This window comes from Bufo bufo, chromosome 4 (assembly GCF_905171765.1).
Source record: "Bufo bufo chromosome 4, aBufBuf1.1, whole genome shotgun sequence".
NCBI lineage: Eukaryota > Metazoa > Chordata > Amphibia > Anura > Bufonidae > Bufo > Bufo bufo.
The window spans coordinates 101,893,537-101,911,585 of record NC_053392.1 but is presented as its reverse complement, the minus strand read 5'-3'; the positions used below and the strand labels follow the sequence as shown (position 1 = coordinate 101,911,585).

The following is an 18,049-nucleotide window of genomic DNA, read 5'->3' as shown; positions in this document are numbered from 1 at the left end:
TTATAGTATCTGTAAGTGATCAAAACTGATCACAGTCAGATCTATAATAGTATTAGTGTTACCTTAGTTCGCCCTCCACCCAAAACGCAGTGTTTGCCCGATCAGGCCTGATCGGTCGCCCACACGTGCGTTCACCCACGCCCGCCCCACCGCAGTGATAAAAAATTATTTTTTTTGGATCACTGCACAATCACTTTCCAAGCTCTGCGGCGATAAAAAAAAAATCAGTTTTGATATTTTTTATCAATCGCAGCGGCCTCCGGTACTTCGCTAGCCTCCCATTTGTAAGACAGGCTTGCTTTTTTTCTTGGGTAGTCTCAGGGAATACCCCCTAAATTTAGTAGTCCAAAATGTCAAACAGGGGGTATTCTTCTGAAGAGGCCTACAGGATTCTGACCCAGTCGGATGAGGAATGGGAACCCTCATCTGACGAATCTAGCGGGTCAGAATATGAACCTGTAGAAAGCAGTGGCAGTCTGACCCAAAGTTCGGACGAGGAGGTTGAGGTCCCTGATAGCACCAGGCGTACCCGGCCCCGTGTCGCTAGACCACAGGTTGCGCAGGATCCGCGTCAAGAGCAGAAGAGTGGGGCTGGCGCTGTCGGATCACGTGGTGAGGCATACACCAGCAGCGCAGCCCATCCTGGACCTAGTACCAGCACTGCCGTACAACATGGTGAAGTGGCGAGCACCAGAAGGGCAGTTGAAGCTGGTACGGTGGCACGTGCAGTAGTTACCCCGTCGCAGCCACCGCAAAGAGAGGCCCGTAGAGCCCCTAGAGTCCCTGAGGTGCTGGCAAACCCTGATTAGCAGTCACCAACTTCAGCCGCACCTGTATTTCCCCCTTTCACCGCCCAGTCTGGAGTTCGGGTTGAGACAGCTCAGATCGGTTCGGCCCTGCGATTTTTTGAGCTGTTCTTGACTGCGGAGCTCTTGGACTTAGTTGTCGCAGAAACAAATCGGTATGCCACTCAATTTATAGCCGCCAACCCGGGAAGCTTTTATGCCCAGCCTTTCCGGTGGAAACCAGTCCAAGTTTCCGAAATTAAAATTTTTCTGGGCTTTCTCCTCAACATGGGTCTAACTAAAAAGCATGAATTGCGGTCATATTGGTCCACGAACCCGATTCATCACATGCCCATGTTCTCTGCTGCTACGTCCAGGACACGTTTTGAGACCATCCTGCGTTTCCTGCACTTTAGCGACAACAGCACCTCTCATCCCAGAGGCCACCCAGCTTTTGACCGGCTCCACAAAATTCGGCCCCTCATAGACCACTTCAACCAGAAATTTGCAGATTTGTACACCTCTGAGCAAAACATCTGCATAGACGAGTCCCTTATACATTTTACTAGGCGCCTTGGCTTCAAACAATACATCCCAAGCAAGCGCGCCCGGTATGGGGTCAAATTGTATAAGCTCTGTGAAAGGGCCACAGGCTATACCCACAAATTTCGGATCTATGAGGGAAAAGATCAGACCCTGGAGCCGGTCGGTTGCCCTGACTACCTGGGGAGCAGTGGGAAGACAGTCTGGGACTTGGCGTCACCCTTATTTGGCAAGGGGTACCATCTTTATGTGGACAATTTTTACACAAGTGTGCCCCTCTTCAGGCATTTGTTCCTAGAACAGATTGGCTGCTGTGGCACCGTGCGACCTAGTCGCCGGGGCTTCCCCCAACAGCTCGTTACCACCCGTCTTGCAAGGGGGGAGAGGGCTGCCTTGTGTAACGAAGAACTGCTCGCGGTGAAATGGAGAGACAAGCGTGACTTTTACATGCTCTCCTCCATTCACGCAGACACGACAATACAAATAGAACGAGAAACCCGTGTCATTGAAAAGCCCCTCTCAGCCCACGACTATAATGCGCTCATGGGAGGGGTGGACTTCAATGACCAGATGTTGGCTCCGTATTTAGTTTCCCGACGCACCAGACGCTGGTATAAGAAGGTGTCTGTATATTTGATTCAATTGGCTGCCTATAATAGTTTTGTTCTCTACAGTAAGGCTGGGAGAACAGGATCCTTCCTCAAATTTCAGGAAGAGATCATCGAGAACCTCCTGTATCCAGAAGGTTCCGTGGCCCCATCTACCAGTGTAGTGAGCCGTCTACACGAGCGACATTTCCCCAATGTCGTTGCTGGTACCTCAACCCAACCGTCACCCCGAAAAAGATGTTGTGTCTGTAGCAGGAGTGGAATAAGGCGTGACACCCGCTATTTCTGTCCTGACTGCCCTGACCACCCTGCCCTATGCTTAGGGGAGTGCTTCCGGAAGTACCACACACAGGTACACTTAGCATAGGGATTGCATCTCACAGGACAGGCACACAGGGCTATTAGGGCCCTTTCTCTCACAGCTGCTGCAAACCTCTCCTTTCACCTGGGATAAAGTGCATAACGTACTTCGCCACATCTTTGGGCGATTTGCGCTTTGCACATTGTCCCATGGGGAAGGAGAGGTTTGTTCTATAAAAGGTAAAAAATAAAATAAAAAAATTACCGGTAAGTAAAAAAGTTAACGTTCAGTTGAAAAAGTTAAAAGTTTATATGTTCCGTTCAAATTTTATTATAAAGTTAATAAATTTATTGCGTTGCGGCCTGGTTTTTTCTTTTTTGTTTTTTTTTACCTTCCAGGTGGACCAACCGATCGACTAGCTGCAGCACTGATGTGCATTCTGACAGAAGCATTGCGCTGCTGTCAGATTACACACAAGTCAGTGTATGCGGCGCTGCAAGACGAGATTTCTCCTCTGCAGTAAAAGATACGTTTGCCGAGGCATATGAGCTGAGGAGGTGGCGGTGTTCATATACTTTGGCAAACACTTTGTGTATATAAAAAAAAAAAATCCCGGCAATGATTTATTCATCCACATCGATTGATGTGAATGGAGAAATCTGGTTTGCCAGGGCATACGAGGTAAGTGGGTATGGATGTTGGGCGGAGCTCCTATGTCCTGGCAGACGCCTTTCCCCTCTTTTTTTTTGGCAGAGATTTTTTCATCCACATTGATCGATGCGAATGAAGAAATCTGTGGCGTTCATTTTTTCTTTCAGCCCAGAGGCTAAACGAAAAAAATAAAATAAAATCTCATTACCCGTATGCTCAATATAAGGAGAATAGCAGAAACTCCTAATGCTGGCCATACATGTAATGATTGCGGAGACCCTCAAATGCCAGGGCAGTACAAACACCCCACAAATGACCCCATTTCAGAAAGAAGACACCCCAAGGTATTCGCTGAGGGGCATATTGAATCCATGAAAGATTGAAATTTTTGTCCCAAGTTAGCGGAAAGGGAGACTTTGTGAGAAAAAAAAATAAAAATAAAAATAAAAAATTTCCGCTAACTTGTGGCAAAAAAATTAAAATTTCTATGAACTCGCCATGCCCCTCATTGAATACCTTGGGGTGCCTTCTTTCCAAAATGGGGTCACATGTGGGGTATTTTTTCTGCCCTGGCATTTTAGGAGCCCCAAAGCGTGAGAAGAAGTCTGGTATCCAAATGTCTAAAAATGCCCTCCTAAAAGGAATGTGGGCCCCTTTGCGCATCTAGGCTGCAAAAAAGTGTCACACATCTGGTATCGCCGTACTCAGGAGAAGTTGGGGAATGTGTTTTGGGGTGTCATTTTACATATACCCATGCTGGGTGAGATAAATATCTTGGTCAAATGCCAACTTTGTATAAAAAAATGGGAAAAGTTGTCTTTTGCCAAGATATTTCTCTCACCCAGCATGGGTATATGTAAAATAACACCCCAAAACACATTGCCCAACTTCTCCTGAGTACCGGAGATACCACATGTGTGACACTTTTTTGCAGCCTAGGTGGGCAAGTGGGGCCCACATTCCAAAGAGCACCTTTAGGATTTCACCGGCCATTTTTTTACAGATTTTGATTTCAAACTACTTACCACACATTAGGGCCCCTAGAATGCCAGGGCAGTATAACTACCCCACAAGTGACCCCATTTTGGAAATAAGACACCCCAAGGTATTCGCTGATGGGCATAGTGAGTTCATAGAAGTTTTTATTTTTTGTCACAAGTTAGTGGAATATGAGACTTTGTAAGAAAAAAATTTAAAAAAAAATCATCATTTTCCGCTAACTTGTGACAAAAAATAAAAAGTTCTATGAACTCACTATGCCCATCAGCGAATACCTTAGGGTGTCTACTTTCCAAAATGGGGTCATTTGTGGGGTGTTTGTACTGTCTGGGCATTGTAGAACCTCAGGAAACATGACAGGTGCTCAGAAAGTCAGAGCTGCTTCAAAAAGCGGAAATTCACATTTTTGTACCATAGTTTGTAAACGCTATAACTTTTACCAAAACCATTTTATTCCACTAACTTGTGACAAAAAATAAAAACTTCCATGAACTCACTATGCCCATCAGCGAATACCTTGGGGTGTCTTCTTTCCAAAATGGGGTCACTTGTGGGGTAGTTATACTGCCCTGGCATTCTAGGGGCCCTAATGTGTGGTAAGTAAGTAAATGACCTGTGAAATCCGAAAGGTGCTCTTTGGAATGTGGGCCCCTTTGCCCACCTAGGCTGCAAAAAAGTGTCACACATGTGGTATTGCCGTATTCAGGAGAAGTTGGGCAATGTGTTTTGGGGTGTCTTTTTACATATACCCATGCTGGGTGAGATAAATATCTTGGCAAAAGACAACTTTTCCCATTTTTTATACAAAGTTGGCATTTGACCAAGATATTTATCTCACCCAGCATGGGTATATGTAAAATGACACCACAAAACACATTGCCCAACTTCTCCTGAGTACGGCGATACCAGATGTGTGACACTTTTTTGCAGCCTAGATGCGCAAAGGGGCCCACATTCCTTTTATGAGGGCATTTTTAGACATTTGGATCCCAGACTTCTTCTCACGCTTTAGGGCCCCTAAAATGCCAGGGCAGTATAAATACCCCACATGTGACCCCATTTTGGAAAGAAGGCACCCCAAGGTATTCAATGAGGGGCATGGCGAGTTCATAGAAATTTTAATTTTTTTGCCACAAGTTAGCGGAATTTTTTTTTTTTTTATTTATTTATTTTTTCTCACAAAGTCTCCCTTTCCGCTAACTTGGGACAAAAATTTCAATCTTTCATGGACTCAATATGCCCCTCAGCGAATACCTTGGGGTGTCTTCTTCCCGAAATGGGGTCACATGTGGGGTATTTATACTGCCCTGGCACTCTAGGGGCCCTAAAGCGTGAGAAGAAGTCTGGAATATAAAGGTCTAAAATTTTTTACGCATTTGGATTCCGTGAGGGGTATGGTGAGTTCATGTGAGATTTTATTTTTTGACACAAGTTAGTGGAATATGAGACTTTGTAAGAAAAAATATATAATTTCCGCTAACTTGGGCGAAAAAAATGTCTGAATGGAGCCTTACAGGGGGGTGATCAATGACAGGGGGGGTGATCAGGGTGTCTATATGGGGTGATCACCCCCCTGTCATTGATCACCGCCCTATAAGGCTCCATTCAGATGTCCGTATGTGTTTTGCGGATCCGATCCATGTATCCGTAAAAAACATACGGACATCTGAATGCAGCCTTACAGGGGGGTGATCAGGGAGTCTATATGGGGTGATCAACCTCCTATAAGGCTCCATTCAGATGTCCGTATGTCTTTTGCGGATCCGATCCATGTATCCGTGGATCCGTAAAAAACATACGGACGTCTGAATGGAGCCTTACAGGGGAGTGATCAATGACAGGGGGGTGATCAGGGAGTCTATATGGGGTGATCAGTGGTTCATAAGGGGTTAATAAGTGATGGGGGGGGTGTAGTGTAGTGTAGTGGTGTTTGGTGCTACTTTACTGAGCTGCCTGTGTCCTCTGGTGGTCGATCCAAACAAAAGGGACCACCAGAGGACCAGGTAGCAGGTATATTAGACGCTGTTATCATAACAGCGTCTAATATACCTGTTAGGAGTTAAAAAAAATCACATCTCCAGCCTGCCAGCGAACGATCGCCGCTGGCAGGCTGGAGATCTACTCGCTTACCTTCCGTTCCTGTGAACGCGCGCGCCTGTGTGCGCGCGTTCACAGGAAAACTCGCGTCTCGCGAGATGACGCACGGATGCGTCCAGGAGGAATGAATCAAACACCTTCCGGACGCATCCGTGCGTTAGGCGGTCCGGAGGTGGTTAAAGATGGACACTGGCATTTGACAGCTGTCCAATGAATGTTGTTCAGCTGTCAGTCATCAACCCAGGCTCTCCTGTTCTTACCTATACAGAAGAAGCGGCCTGATACCCTTGGTCTGTTCTAATTTTTTCCACTGGGTGGTTCAATTTAAGTTTTTGTCCCTTTTGACAGCAAGAGTAGCAAACAGCCGTCAAAATGACAGAAACCTGGATGGAACAGCAACTGACCGCTTCATAAAGTCATAAAGGCGGAGCACAAATAAACATATAGTAAAGCATTTATGTAGAAAAATGACAGATAAAAAAATGTCATGAGCCACCAGCAGCACTTACTTCAATTCCAATTTCAAATCCACCTCCAAGTCCAGCAACACCAATGGCAGATGGCGCAGACCATCCTAAGGAAGGAAAAGTTAAGATTTACTAAGTCTGCGTCTTCTTCAGCTCAGTAATTATATAGGATTCAATATTACCCACTGTGGATTTCACCCTGCTCCATTGGAAGGGGTGATCTCTGGTGAAAATCCACAAAATAAACTGATCCACAGGTCAATTTCCTTGTGGAAAATATTCATCCACTTGCCTGCTAATATATTCCGCCCACAGAGTTTACCTCAGAGGTTCATATGGTAGATTGTTAAAGTGGTTTGAAGGAACTTATATATATTAATGCCCTATCGTTAGCATATGTCATCTATATCAGATTGGTGGGTGTCAGACACAAATCAGCTGCTTGTGACAGCCGCTGGTGCCTGAAACTTATGGAGTGAATACTAGTGAGCATGTCTATTATGGAAGAGCTCACTAGTACACAGTAGGACCAGGGAGTGATAAATACAGCTCCACTCGTTCTGGCTGTACTCACCGCTCACTTGTCTTCTCTGGGCGCCGCACAGCACTGTCCTGACTGCATCTAGCGTCATGACGAAGTGTGCACTCTATGACCTTATGCTCTGCGACATCTGGTCACAGTGCAGCATGGCCCCAGAGAAGACCAGGGAATGGTGAGTGTAGGAAGAGCCGCGGGATCTGCAGAGTGGCAGTGCCGTCCAGAGCTGGAGAGGAAAGTTAACTTATTTATATTAACTTTCCTCTGATGGGGGTTTGAGGTCTAAGAATCAGTGGGCGTCTGATCTGAGGTCTGATGAGGAATGGGGGTGCAATGCAAGAGGGTGAAAATATTGCAAATCCACAGCAAAGTCACACATGGATTTTTCATGCGGATCTGATGTGCATTTTTCTGATAGGTATTGTCCCACGTAGATGTACCCTTATACACGGTTTGATTTCTTTTGAATCCGCTAGTGGTTTGGCTAAAAAAAACTGCATCAGTCTGATGTGGAATGGGGTGGATTTGAGGTCTTATGAGGATCGGTGGTCTGATGAAGATTGGGGGTCTGATCTGAGGTCTGATGAAAATGTTTTTCTTTTCTTATTTTCTTCCTCTAAATCCTAGGTGTGTCTTTTGGAGCAAAAAATACGGTAGTTTCCGGCGCCGGCATCAATATCTGAGCACAAGAAAACCCCTTTAACTGGTTCCAATAGCAAAATGAATTATAATATGGTTGACCACATAGGCATTCTTTAGCATAAAATAAAACGCTATCAGCAGGTTTGAGAACTACTTACTTCCATCTGGAAGACGGGCCACTACTATGCCACTTCCTCCTCGAGCAGTCACCAAAAAGCCGGCTTTTATCACGGATAAAATAGCAAGACCCTGTGCTTTGGCAATGACATGAGCTGCAAAGAATCACAAGAACAAATGGTGGTGAACCTCTTTTACCAGAGAAACTAGAGATGAGTGAACTTCGCGTTTTGAAGTTTGACGTTTGGGTTTTCTGGCAATTCCGTGATGGATTCCATTACCATGGACCATAATGGAATAATATGACAGAATGTATAATGGAAGCCTTCAAGAAGCATTCCGTCATAATAGAAGTCTATGGCCAAGTATAACAGATCCGTCTGGTGTCCGTTATGCAGACAATCTGTAGTGTGCACAGCAGATGCGAAGTGACTCAGCCATACGCAGCAGAGAATATATGAAATCCACACACAAATTGACAGATTTTAAAGGGGTTTTCAATGACCATAAATCCATGTTCATGGGTCCAATGCTGATCACAGTCTCCACTGGACTGGAAATGTGATGCGCTGTCTTCGTGCAGCGTACTGCTGGTGGCCAGTCAGTGACCTCATCAGTCGTGTGCTGTTCCCGCACAGGTTACTGCTGAGGCCACTGATGGCATGCAGATGGCATGCTGCTTTTCCAGTCCACTGGAGACCACAGTTGGTGGAGACGGAACCAAAGCTCTGAACCCAAAGCACTTGTCTTTTTTTGTTTGTCATCGTGCCCAACCCCCTGACCATGGGTGCCTGGTCACTGAGATTCCCTTTAATGTCAATGTTGCAGACTTTACCTTTTGCAATGCAGGGGCAGATATCTTTAGCAACTCTGCACTATTCACATACCAACATCTGCAGCAAAATCCAGACATTTTAGTGTGAGTTTTGCCCCAAACTGCTGTTGATTTTCCTTAGCCTGGAAACATACAGGCAGTTTTTTTTTTTTTTTTTTGTTGAAGCTAGAACTGGATCCAGCAGGAAAAAGAAGCATATGTTGTTTTGGATCTGGTCAGGGTACCAGGTAGGTTGATGTACTGCTCCAAATTAGTAGAAAATTGTCTTAACATGCACGGAGAAATCAAACTCTGGCACACCCATTGGAGTCAAAGTAAAAATCCTCTAGTTTATTGTAAGTGTTCACACAGAATATACCCTCCCGGTGGGAGGTGACTAAATGTGGCGCATTTTTATTGGTTACTGAGAAACAATAGCAAGCATTCAATGGGTTAATCTTACACTTCCTTTCCATCAGGCTGACTTAAGAAATTAGCTAACAGCGCAGCTCCGCAGCCCCCTCTCACTGACATGTACTGTCACCGCCAGATTCTGAGAAGTTCTGATAGACGTTCTTCAGTACCTCCTGCATGATGTTCTTTTGTTTTGCTTTGACATCTCTTCTCCCTCTCCCAGCTGTCATCTATTAGCAGTGATTGCCTCCCTATATATCTCCTCCCATACTGCTTCTGTTTGCGGTTTATACTAGTTCCTGGATTGGTTTCACTGCTTGAAGTTGCTACTGCTGGTTCCTCAAGATAAGTCTATTTCTGTATTTGTGTCTTCCTGTTGGCTTGATTCTAGGTGACCCCGACTCCCTCCGTATTGAGTGCAGGGAGCCGGTGGTCGTGTCCCCTCACTATTATAGGGTTTGCAGGTGTCACTCAGTCTAAGGTACGTGGACATGCAACTTTCTATCATTGAGATCTTTGCATGGGCTGAGCAGTGAGGGAGAGCTCTAGGGCATTAATAGGGCTCACCCTTTTGTTCCTTAGTTTGGGATCAAGTCAGTCGGATCTTTATTTGTTACTTATTGTTTCCTGCTACACCATCCGTGACATGTACATAGGGCTTTGGAATGCGCTCCTTCCCCCCCTCCCATCTTCAAGATAGTGGGAAAGCTGTGTGCATGCCTGGTGGTACATCCAGGAAGCAGGATTTTTCTACTAAGCGGTGTCTGAGCAGTGTAACGCAAGTGGATAAAACAAGCAAGTCTCCATACTGTTTCAATAGTCCATAACAACGTCTTTCTGTTAGGGTATCTCCACATGGGATGGATACTCTGCAGATTTGGCTCAATGCACACTACCATATTCTTTGTGCGGATCATGGTAACATACAGTAACAGAAGTTTGTAAGGCTAAAAAAAAAAAAAGACATCTGTCTATCCAGTTCAGTTTGTTATCCTGCAAAGTTTATTCAGAGGAAGGCAAAAAAAAAAACTGAGGTAGAAGCCAATTTTTCTCATTTTAGGGGAAAAAAAATTCCTTCCCGACTTCAATCAGGCAATCAGAATAACTCACCTTGGCAGCAGCTGCCTGACACTGGTTTCTACAGCTTAGTTTGCTGTTCACTAAAATTCCTAGGTCCTTTTCCATGTCAGTATTACCCAGTGTTTTACCATGTAGTATGTACTGGTGACTTGCATTATTCATTCCCATGTGCATAACCTTACATTTGTCAGTGTTAAACCTCATCTGCCACTTCTCTACCCAAGCCTCCAATCTATCCATATGTAGCAGTATACTGTCCTCTTCAGTGTTAATTACTTTACACAGTTTAGTGTCATCTGCAAAAATTGATATTTTACTGTGCAAGCCTTCTACAAGATCATTAATAAATATATTGAAGAGAATAGGGCCCAGTACTGAGCCCTGAGGTACTCCACTAATGACAGTGACCCAATCTGAGTGTGTACCATTAATAACCACCCTCTATTTCTATCACGGAGCCAGTTACTTACCCACATACAGACATTTTCTCCCAGTCCAAGCATTCTCATTTTATATACTAAACCTTTTATGCGGTACAGTGTAAAATGCTTTGGAGAAGTCCAGATATATGACATCCATTGATTTGCCACAGTCAAGTCTAGAACTTACCTCCTCATAGAAACTGTTAAATTAGTTTGACATGACCGATTCCTCATGAAGCCATGCTGATATGGCGTTATTGGCTTATTTTCATACTCCAAGATAGCATCTCTTAGAAAACCTTCAAACAAACAGTTTACCCACGACAGATGGCAGAATTACCGGCCTATCGTTTCCAGGCTCTGTTTCTGGACCCTTTTTGAATATTGGTACCACATTTGCTATGAGCCAATCCTGATGTACACTCCCAGTCATTATAGAGTCCTTAAATTTCAGAAAAAAGGGGTCTGGCTATGACAATCCTTAATTCTCTTAAAATACAGGGGTGTATGCCATCTGGTCCCGGAGAATTGTTTATTTTAAATTTTTTAAGACTCTGCTGTACTTCCTGGATCAGACAGGGCACTTTTAATGGGAAATTTACTTTTACATTCTGCATTTCATCTGACAGTTTATTTTCCTCAGTAAATACAGTGAGATTTTTTTTTTATTTCTTTGCTTTCTCCTCATCACTCTTTGCAACTCCCCCCTCATCACTATGTAAAGGGCTGACACCTTCAGATTTATACTTTTTACCATTTATGTAATTTAAGGACATTCGTTTTACTCTCTTTGGCAATGAATCTCTCTGCCTCCAGCTTGGCTGCTTTCATTTGTCTTTTACATATTATATATTTTTTCCTTATAGATTTCAATGCTTCCTGGCTACCCCCCTGTTTCAGTGATTTAAATGCTGTCTTTTTGTCATTTATTGCTTCCTTTACATTTCTATTTATCTGCAATGTTCTTTTCTTGTTCCTTACGCTTTTATTCCCATTATGTATGTACCTCAAAATTAGAATTTAGAATGGTTTTAAAAACATCCCATTTGGTGGCTGCATTTTTATTTTTGAGGAGTTTGTCCCAGTTAGGCTAATGACTTCTTCTATCAAATTTAGTTTTTTTTGAAGTTTGGTATTTTTTGTGTCTCCCTAAAGAAACACTCTTTTGAATGACAATTGGAAGGTTATTTTATGGACACTATTTCCCAGGTGTCCCCCAACCTGCACATCTGTTGTTCTGTCAGGTCTATTGGTTAATACTAAGTCCAGTATGGCTGTCCCTCTAGTCAGGTCCTGAACCAGTTGGGAGAGGTAATGGTCTTTGGTTATTGCCAAGAACCTGTGTCCTTTATGAGATCTACAGGTTTTAGTTTCCCAGTCTATATCTGGGTAGTTGAAGTCCCCCATAATAACGACATCATGATTTTGCCGCCTCATCTATCTCGTTTAGAAGTAGATTTTCTGTGAACTCTGATATATAACGTGGGTTATAATAAACTCCTATTAGTATTTTATTATTGTTTTTGGCTCCATGTATTTCTACCCACAGTGACTCCATATGTTCATGTCCCTCACTTATATCTTCTTGGAGTGTGGGCTTTAAATAAAGGCAGACCCCTCCCTCTCTCCGGTTTTGACGATCCTTTCTAAACAGACTGTAACCTTGTACGCTAACCGCCCAGTCATAGCCGCCATCATCCAGCCATGTCTCAGTTATTCTCACTATGTCATAGTACTCCTCACACATCACTAATTCCAGTTCACCAGTTTTATTAGTCAGGCTTCTGGCATTAGTATACATACAATTAAGGCTAGTTTCACACTTGTGGCAGTCTTCTCCGGCACGCTGTTTCGGCGGGTTAACAGCCTGCCGAATCCGTGCTGCCGCTAGTCTTTGGTTTCACTCGTTTCTGTGTTGTTGCTGGTTATGACCACACCTTTCGTCTCAGGTGTAGCTATAGTGGTCATTCCAACTCTATGTAGTCCTCTATGTAGTCTGGTCTCATCCATCATGCTATGCGGTTGATAGCTCCTTTCTGGTTTTGGAAGTGCTGGTGTTTGTTTCTCCACAGAGTTCCTTCTCGTCTGCGTACTTTGGAGTTAAGTGTCTTTTCCTATTTCTAGTTTGTTGTATTCCCCTATCTTTTGGTATGAGGCCTGAGGGAGTCTCCTGTTCTTTCAGCTGGGAAGGAACAGGTCATATTTTGTCCTGACACTATTTCTAGGGCCCTTAAGGGTCAGAGAAGGCCCTAGGTTCCTGCATATGAACATTCCTACCATTGAGGTATGTTCATACTGATAGTCAGGGCTCAGTTTAGGGATTCACTAGGTGGTGACCTTTCCCCTTTCCAGGCCTAGTATCTCTTCCCTTCCCTCCTGTGTTTGGTGTGGAGTTTACCACCCACACCGTGACAGTAAATGACTGTAGTACAATGTAACCTCACTGCCGAAAGGCACTTATGACATATTTTTTCCTCTTTTTTCCTATTAATACACCCCCAAAAAAAGGAAACCAATGTAAAATCAACTCAGAATGGCTAATAGGATGTACGTATCTTTCCTAATACACCCCTTAAATGGCTGCATCACACAGAACTTGCACCCCAATCACAAGCAAGGGCTGCTGGAATTAGTGATGTATTATAGAGTGCAAACAACCTAAAAGCAGCAGTATAACACCAATTTGGATCCCCAGTTAGTGCAGCAAGGTGTAATCGCTCCTATTACACAGGCTGTACACTCTCCTGATGCACCCTTTTCTCCTTTTATGGCGTAGATGATGCCTCTCTATCCTTTCCTTACACCTTGAATAATCTTTCCCTGAACTTGTAAATAGTTTTTTCAGCACAATGAAGTCTTTCCCAGCACTGTCCCTAGTGCTTGCTGACGTCTCTCCCTGCACTAAGTACAGTGGAAAATGGCAGAATCCAAGATGGCTGAGGCTATTTATAGGGCTGTGACATCACAGGACTTGGCTGGCTGCTGATTGGCTGCATGCATGGCATTGTGGGTGATCCCTCGTTCCCAGAGTTCTTTGCTCCATGTCCTAACACGTGCAGCAGCCATTTTAGGAAAAAATGCGATTCGTTACCACGAAGCGTGAGGAAATTCAGATTCGGTGCAAATCTAATTTCTCCTGAAATTCGGCTCAAATTCCGCTCACCTGAACCCCTAATAATTGAGTCTCCCACTACCAGCACCTGTCTGGCTGCCCTGCTCTCCTGGTTCCCTGCTTACTGAAGCTGACATTCCCTTGACTGGCAGAGGAAGTGTCCGGCTGCAACAGTGCTCTCCCTGGACTGACATCCCCCTCATCTGCCAACATTGCAATCTAGTTGGGGGTGTGTCAGATCAGGGTTAGCCTCCCTGGCACTCTTCCCTCTACCTCGCTTTCTAATTGTTACCCAGGTACCTACCTCACTTTCCTGAACCTCCATGCTATCACCCTCCCCCTCATCTACCCTACAGAGTGCCTGCTCAGTGAGCAGCAAACTCTTTTCCAAATTGTCAACAAATCTTAGTGCCGAAATTTGCTCATTTAGATACACGATGTGTGATTTCAAATGGGCGATTTGCTCACATTTTGAACAAAGATATACCCCCTTAAACGACTGTTCCAGGACTGCATGCATTTGACAAGATTTGCACTGTACTGCGCTGTCAATAGTGGAACAAATACTAATGGGAATTACGCAAGAAAAGAGAAAGAAAATACACTAATACAGTGCAATGAAAAGCAACTGACTTAACGTAGTCCCTTCCTAAAGTCCTTGAATCTAAAGTCACTTAATCTAAAGTCACACACTTAATACAAAACACACACTGGAAATTAAACACGCGAACGCTCACAAACTCGCTGTCACGACCGCTATCCCAGCAGCAGTCGTGACGCACCAGACGGAGAGGAAGGGGGACCCTTATCTACGGATGGGAAATAGAATGGCCACCCCTGACTAACCCCAAGCTGGCACCTGTCTGCCCTGATACCCTAGACTGGGTGTGAACCCGTGCGGCGAGCAGGATGCTTAAACCCTCAGTCACCCTAACAAGACTAGACTGGGGAAAGGCCGATGGGAGCACTAGTCACCATCACTCACTTCTAGGAGAACAGGGGAAGACAGCAACAAACAAACAATCTATAGCAGAGATAGACTTATCCAGTCACGAGCAGAGAAGGCGATCCCAAACAGGACAGTCCACGCCAGACAAGAGCTCCACAGCAACACCGTCAAACGATCTCCTTCAAAAGGTCAGTATAGCACTGGAAGTAAGGACTATATCTGGCAATGACTGCAAGTGAAACTGAAACTAATATAGTAGCTGGGAGTGGCAGACAGGACTCACCTGAGAAGGATGCCTACAAACTCCCAGTCAGGACAAAAAGGGTCACAAGGCAAAACCCAGATGACATACCCTGAACCACGGAGCAAACTCACAAGCTATCGTGAGTAGCAAGTCGCTGCGACCTTCTCCTCCCAGACCTGTCTGGATCAGTCACAGTCGTGACAGTACCCCCCTTTCTACGAGGGGCCCCCGGACCCTCAAGACTAGGCCTCTCCGGATGGGAGCCATGAAAAGCCCGAATGAGTCTGTCCGCTTTTATCTCTGATGCTGGAACCCACATTCTCTCTTCGGAACCATAACCTCTCCAGTGCACCAGGTACTGAAGAGAGCGGCGAACATATCGTGAATCAACAATCTTTTCTACCTGAAACTCAAGACTGCCATCAACAACCACCGGTGGAGGCGGTAGTGGCAATGGTTCAGGAGGTTCTACATATCTCTTAAGCAGAGATCTGTGGAAGACATTATGGATCCTTAGAGTCTGAGGTAGCTCCAGACGAAAAACCACCGGGTTAATGATCTTAATTACCCTATAAGGACCAATAAATCTCAGACCTAATTTCCACGAGGGGACCTTCAACTTGATATTTCTGGTAGACAACCACACCAAGTCATTCACCCCAAGGTCCGGACCTTGAGAGCGCTTCTTATCAGCCGCACGTTTGTATCTACCACAAATTCTCTTCAAACTTTCTTGCACACTCTGCCACACTGAAGAAAGTGAAGACGCAAATCGTTCCTCCTCGGGAATCCCAGACGGCCCCCCCTCACTAAACGTACAAAACTGAGGATGGAAACCATACGCACCAAAAAATGGTGACTTATCGGTGGATTCTTGACGACGATTATTAATGGCAAACTCGGCTAACGGTAAATAAGATGACCATTCCTCCTGATTTTCGGAAACAAAGCATCTCAAATATGTCTCTAGGCTTTGATTGGTACGTTCAGTCTGACCGTTGGACTGTGGATGGAAAGATGAAGAAAACGACAGAAGAACCCCTAAAACGAGAACAAAAAGCTTTCCAAAATTTAGAAACAAATTGGGTACCACGATCCGAAACAATATCGGAAGGGACCCCGTGAAGCTTCACGATGTGGTCAATAAAAACCTGAGCCAGTGTGTTAGCATTAGGCAATGCGGTAAGAGCAATAAAGTGCACCATTTTACTGAATCTGTCAACAACTACAAGAATAACAGTCTTCCCCGCTGATACTGGTAGATCCGTAATGAAATCCATTGATAGGTGCGTCCAAGGCCTGTTGGGGATGGCCAGAGGTAAAAGACGCCCTGCCGGACGAGTATGATCTACCTTAGAACGAGCACAGGTAGCACATGCAGACACAAAATTCAACACCTCCTGGCGCCACTTAGGCCACCATAACCGACGAGACACTAACTCAGAGGTTGCCCTACTACCTGGGTGTCCTGCCAGTGTGGAGTTATGGTGTTCTTTAGTATCTCCAGGCGTAAATTTTCTGGCACAAACAGTTTACCCGAGGGGCAGGAGGCCAGGGCGTCCCCCTGAGCTTCCAACACCCTCCCCTCCAAACCTGAGTGTAATGCAGAGACCACCACCCTCTTTTGCAAAATGGGCTCTGGTACATCAACATCACCCCCTCCAGGAAAACTTCGGGACAAAAAATTAAACCTAGTAAAAAATAACGACCACCGAGCCTGTCTAGGGGTGAGAAGTTTAGCAGACTCAAGATATAATAAGTTTTTGTGATCAGTAATCACCGTGACGGGATGAACCGCCCCCTCCAAAAAATGACGCCACTCCTCAAAGGCCAACTTAATAGCCAAAAGTTCCCTGTTGCCAATATCATAGTTCCTTTCTGCAGTAGACAATTTCTTCAAAAAGAAAGCACACTGACGCCATTCACCAGGGGACGGGCCCTGAGATAGTACCGCTCATACCCCCACCTCCGATGCGTCAACCTCTACAATAAAAGGAAGCGAGACATCTGGCTGTACGAGAATAGGGGCCGAGATGAATCTCTCCTTCAGAGATGTAAAGGCAGTTTTGGCTGCATGTGACCATTTGGAAAAATCGGATCCCTTTCGGGTCATGTCAGTCAGTGGTTTGACCACCAAGGAATAGTTCTTTATAAACTTTCTATAAAAATTGGCAAACCCCAGGAAGCGTTGCAATGCCTTCAGGTTCTCAGGCAGATCCCAGTCCATAATCGCCCAGACTTTCTCTGGATCCATGCGGAAACCTGAATCTGACATACCCCAGAAATGGCAGTTCTTTTACGGCGAACACACATTTCTCTAATTTAGCAAACAATTTGTTGGCCCTTAATATCTGCAGCACTTGTCTCACATGGATCTTATGAGTATCCAGATCCGGGGAATAGACCAGGATGTCATCAAGATATATCACAACAAATCTCCTGATAAGGTGACTAAAAATATCGTTGACAAAATGTTGGAACACCGCAGGCGCATTAGTAAGACCAAATGGCATGACCAGATTTTCATAATGCCCTTCCGGAGTATTAAAAGCAGTTTTCCAGTCATCCCCCTCTTTGATGCGAACCAGGTTATAGGCTCCTCTGAGATCCATTTTGGAGAACCATTTAGCACCAGCAACCTGATTAAAAAGGTCAGGAATGAGAGGAAGAGGATAGGGATCTCGGATAGTTATCCGGTTTAATTCCCGGAAATCCAGGCAAGGATGCAGGCCCCCCATCTTTCTTTTTAACGAAAAAGAACCCTGCAGCCACGAGTGAAGAAGAGGGTCTGATGTGTCCTTTAGCCAAACTGTCCGAAATATAATTTTGCATAGCCTTCCTCGCCGGGCCGGAAAGATTGTATAACCGGGTTTTAGGTAGTTTTGCCCCAGGTAATAGATTAATCGGGCAATCATATGGACGATGAGGTGGTAACCCCTGACAACCCTTCTCAGAGAACACATCCATAAAATCTGACAGAAAGGCAGGTAAAGATGTTACAGAGAGTGTAGAGCACCTACTACTCAAGCAGTTGTCCTTACAATGTTCACTCCACTCCACAATCTCCCCGGCCTGCCAATCCACCACTGGATTGTGAGTCACCAGCCAGGGAAGACCCAATACCATAGGAGCCGTAAGACCGTCCAGGACATAACAAGAGATATGCTCTTTATGGAGGTCCCCTACCTGCAGATGGATATTATGGATGATCTGAGTTAACTCTTTCTGAGTAAGAGGGGAGGAGTTGATGGCAAAAACAGGAATAG

At 44.9% G+C, this 18,049-nt stretch overlaps 1 protein-coding gene across 1 annotated transcript in view; it reads right to left on the bottom strand.

Annotated features, from left to right (window-relative positions):
• SH3YL1 (SH3 and SYLF domain containing 1) overlaps positions 1 to 18,049 on the bottom strand; it is a 160,285-nt gene that overhangs the window by 106,471 nt on the left and 35,765 nt on the right. The window contains exons 3-4 of the mRNA XM_040427589.1: positions 7,790 to 7,903; positions 6,494 to 6,558 (exon numbers count right to left, since the gene is read on the bottom strand). Of these exons, the coding sequence (XP_040283523.1) occupies positions 6,494 to 6,558; positions 7,790 to 7,903 (179 nt within the window). The remainder of the gene's footprint in view (positions 1 to 6,493; positions 6,559 to 7,789; positions 7,904 to 18,049) is intronic.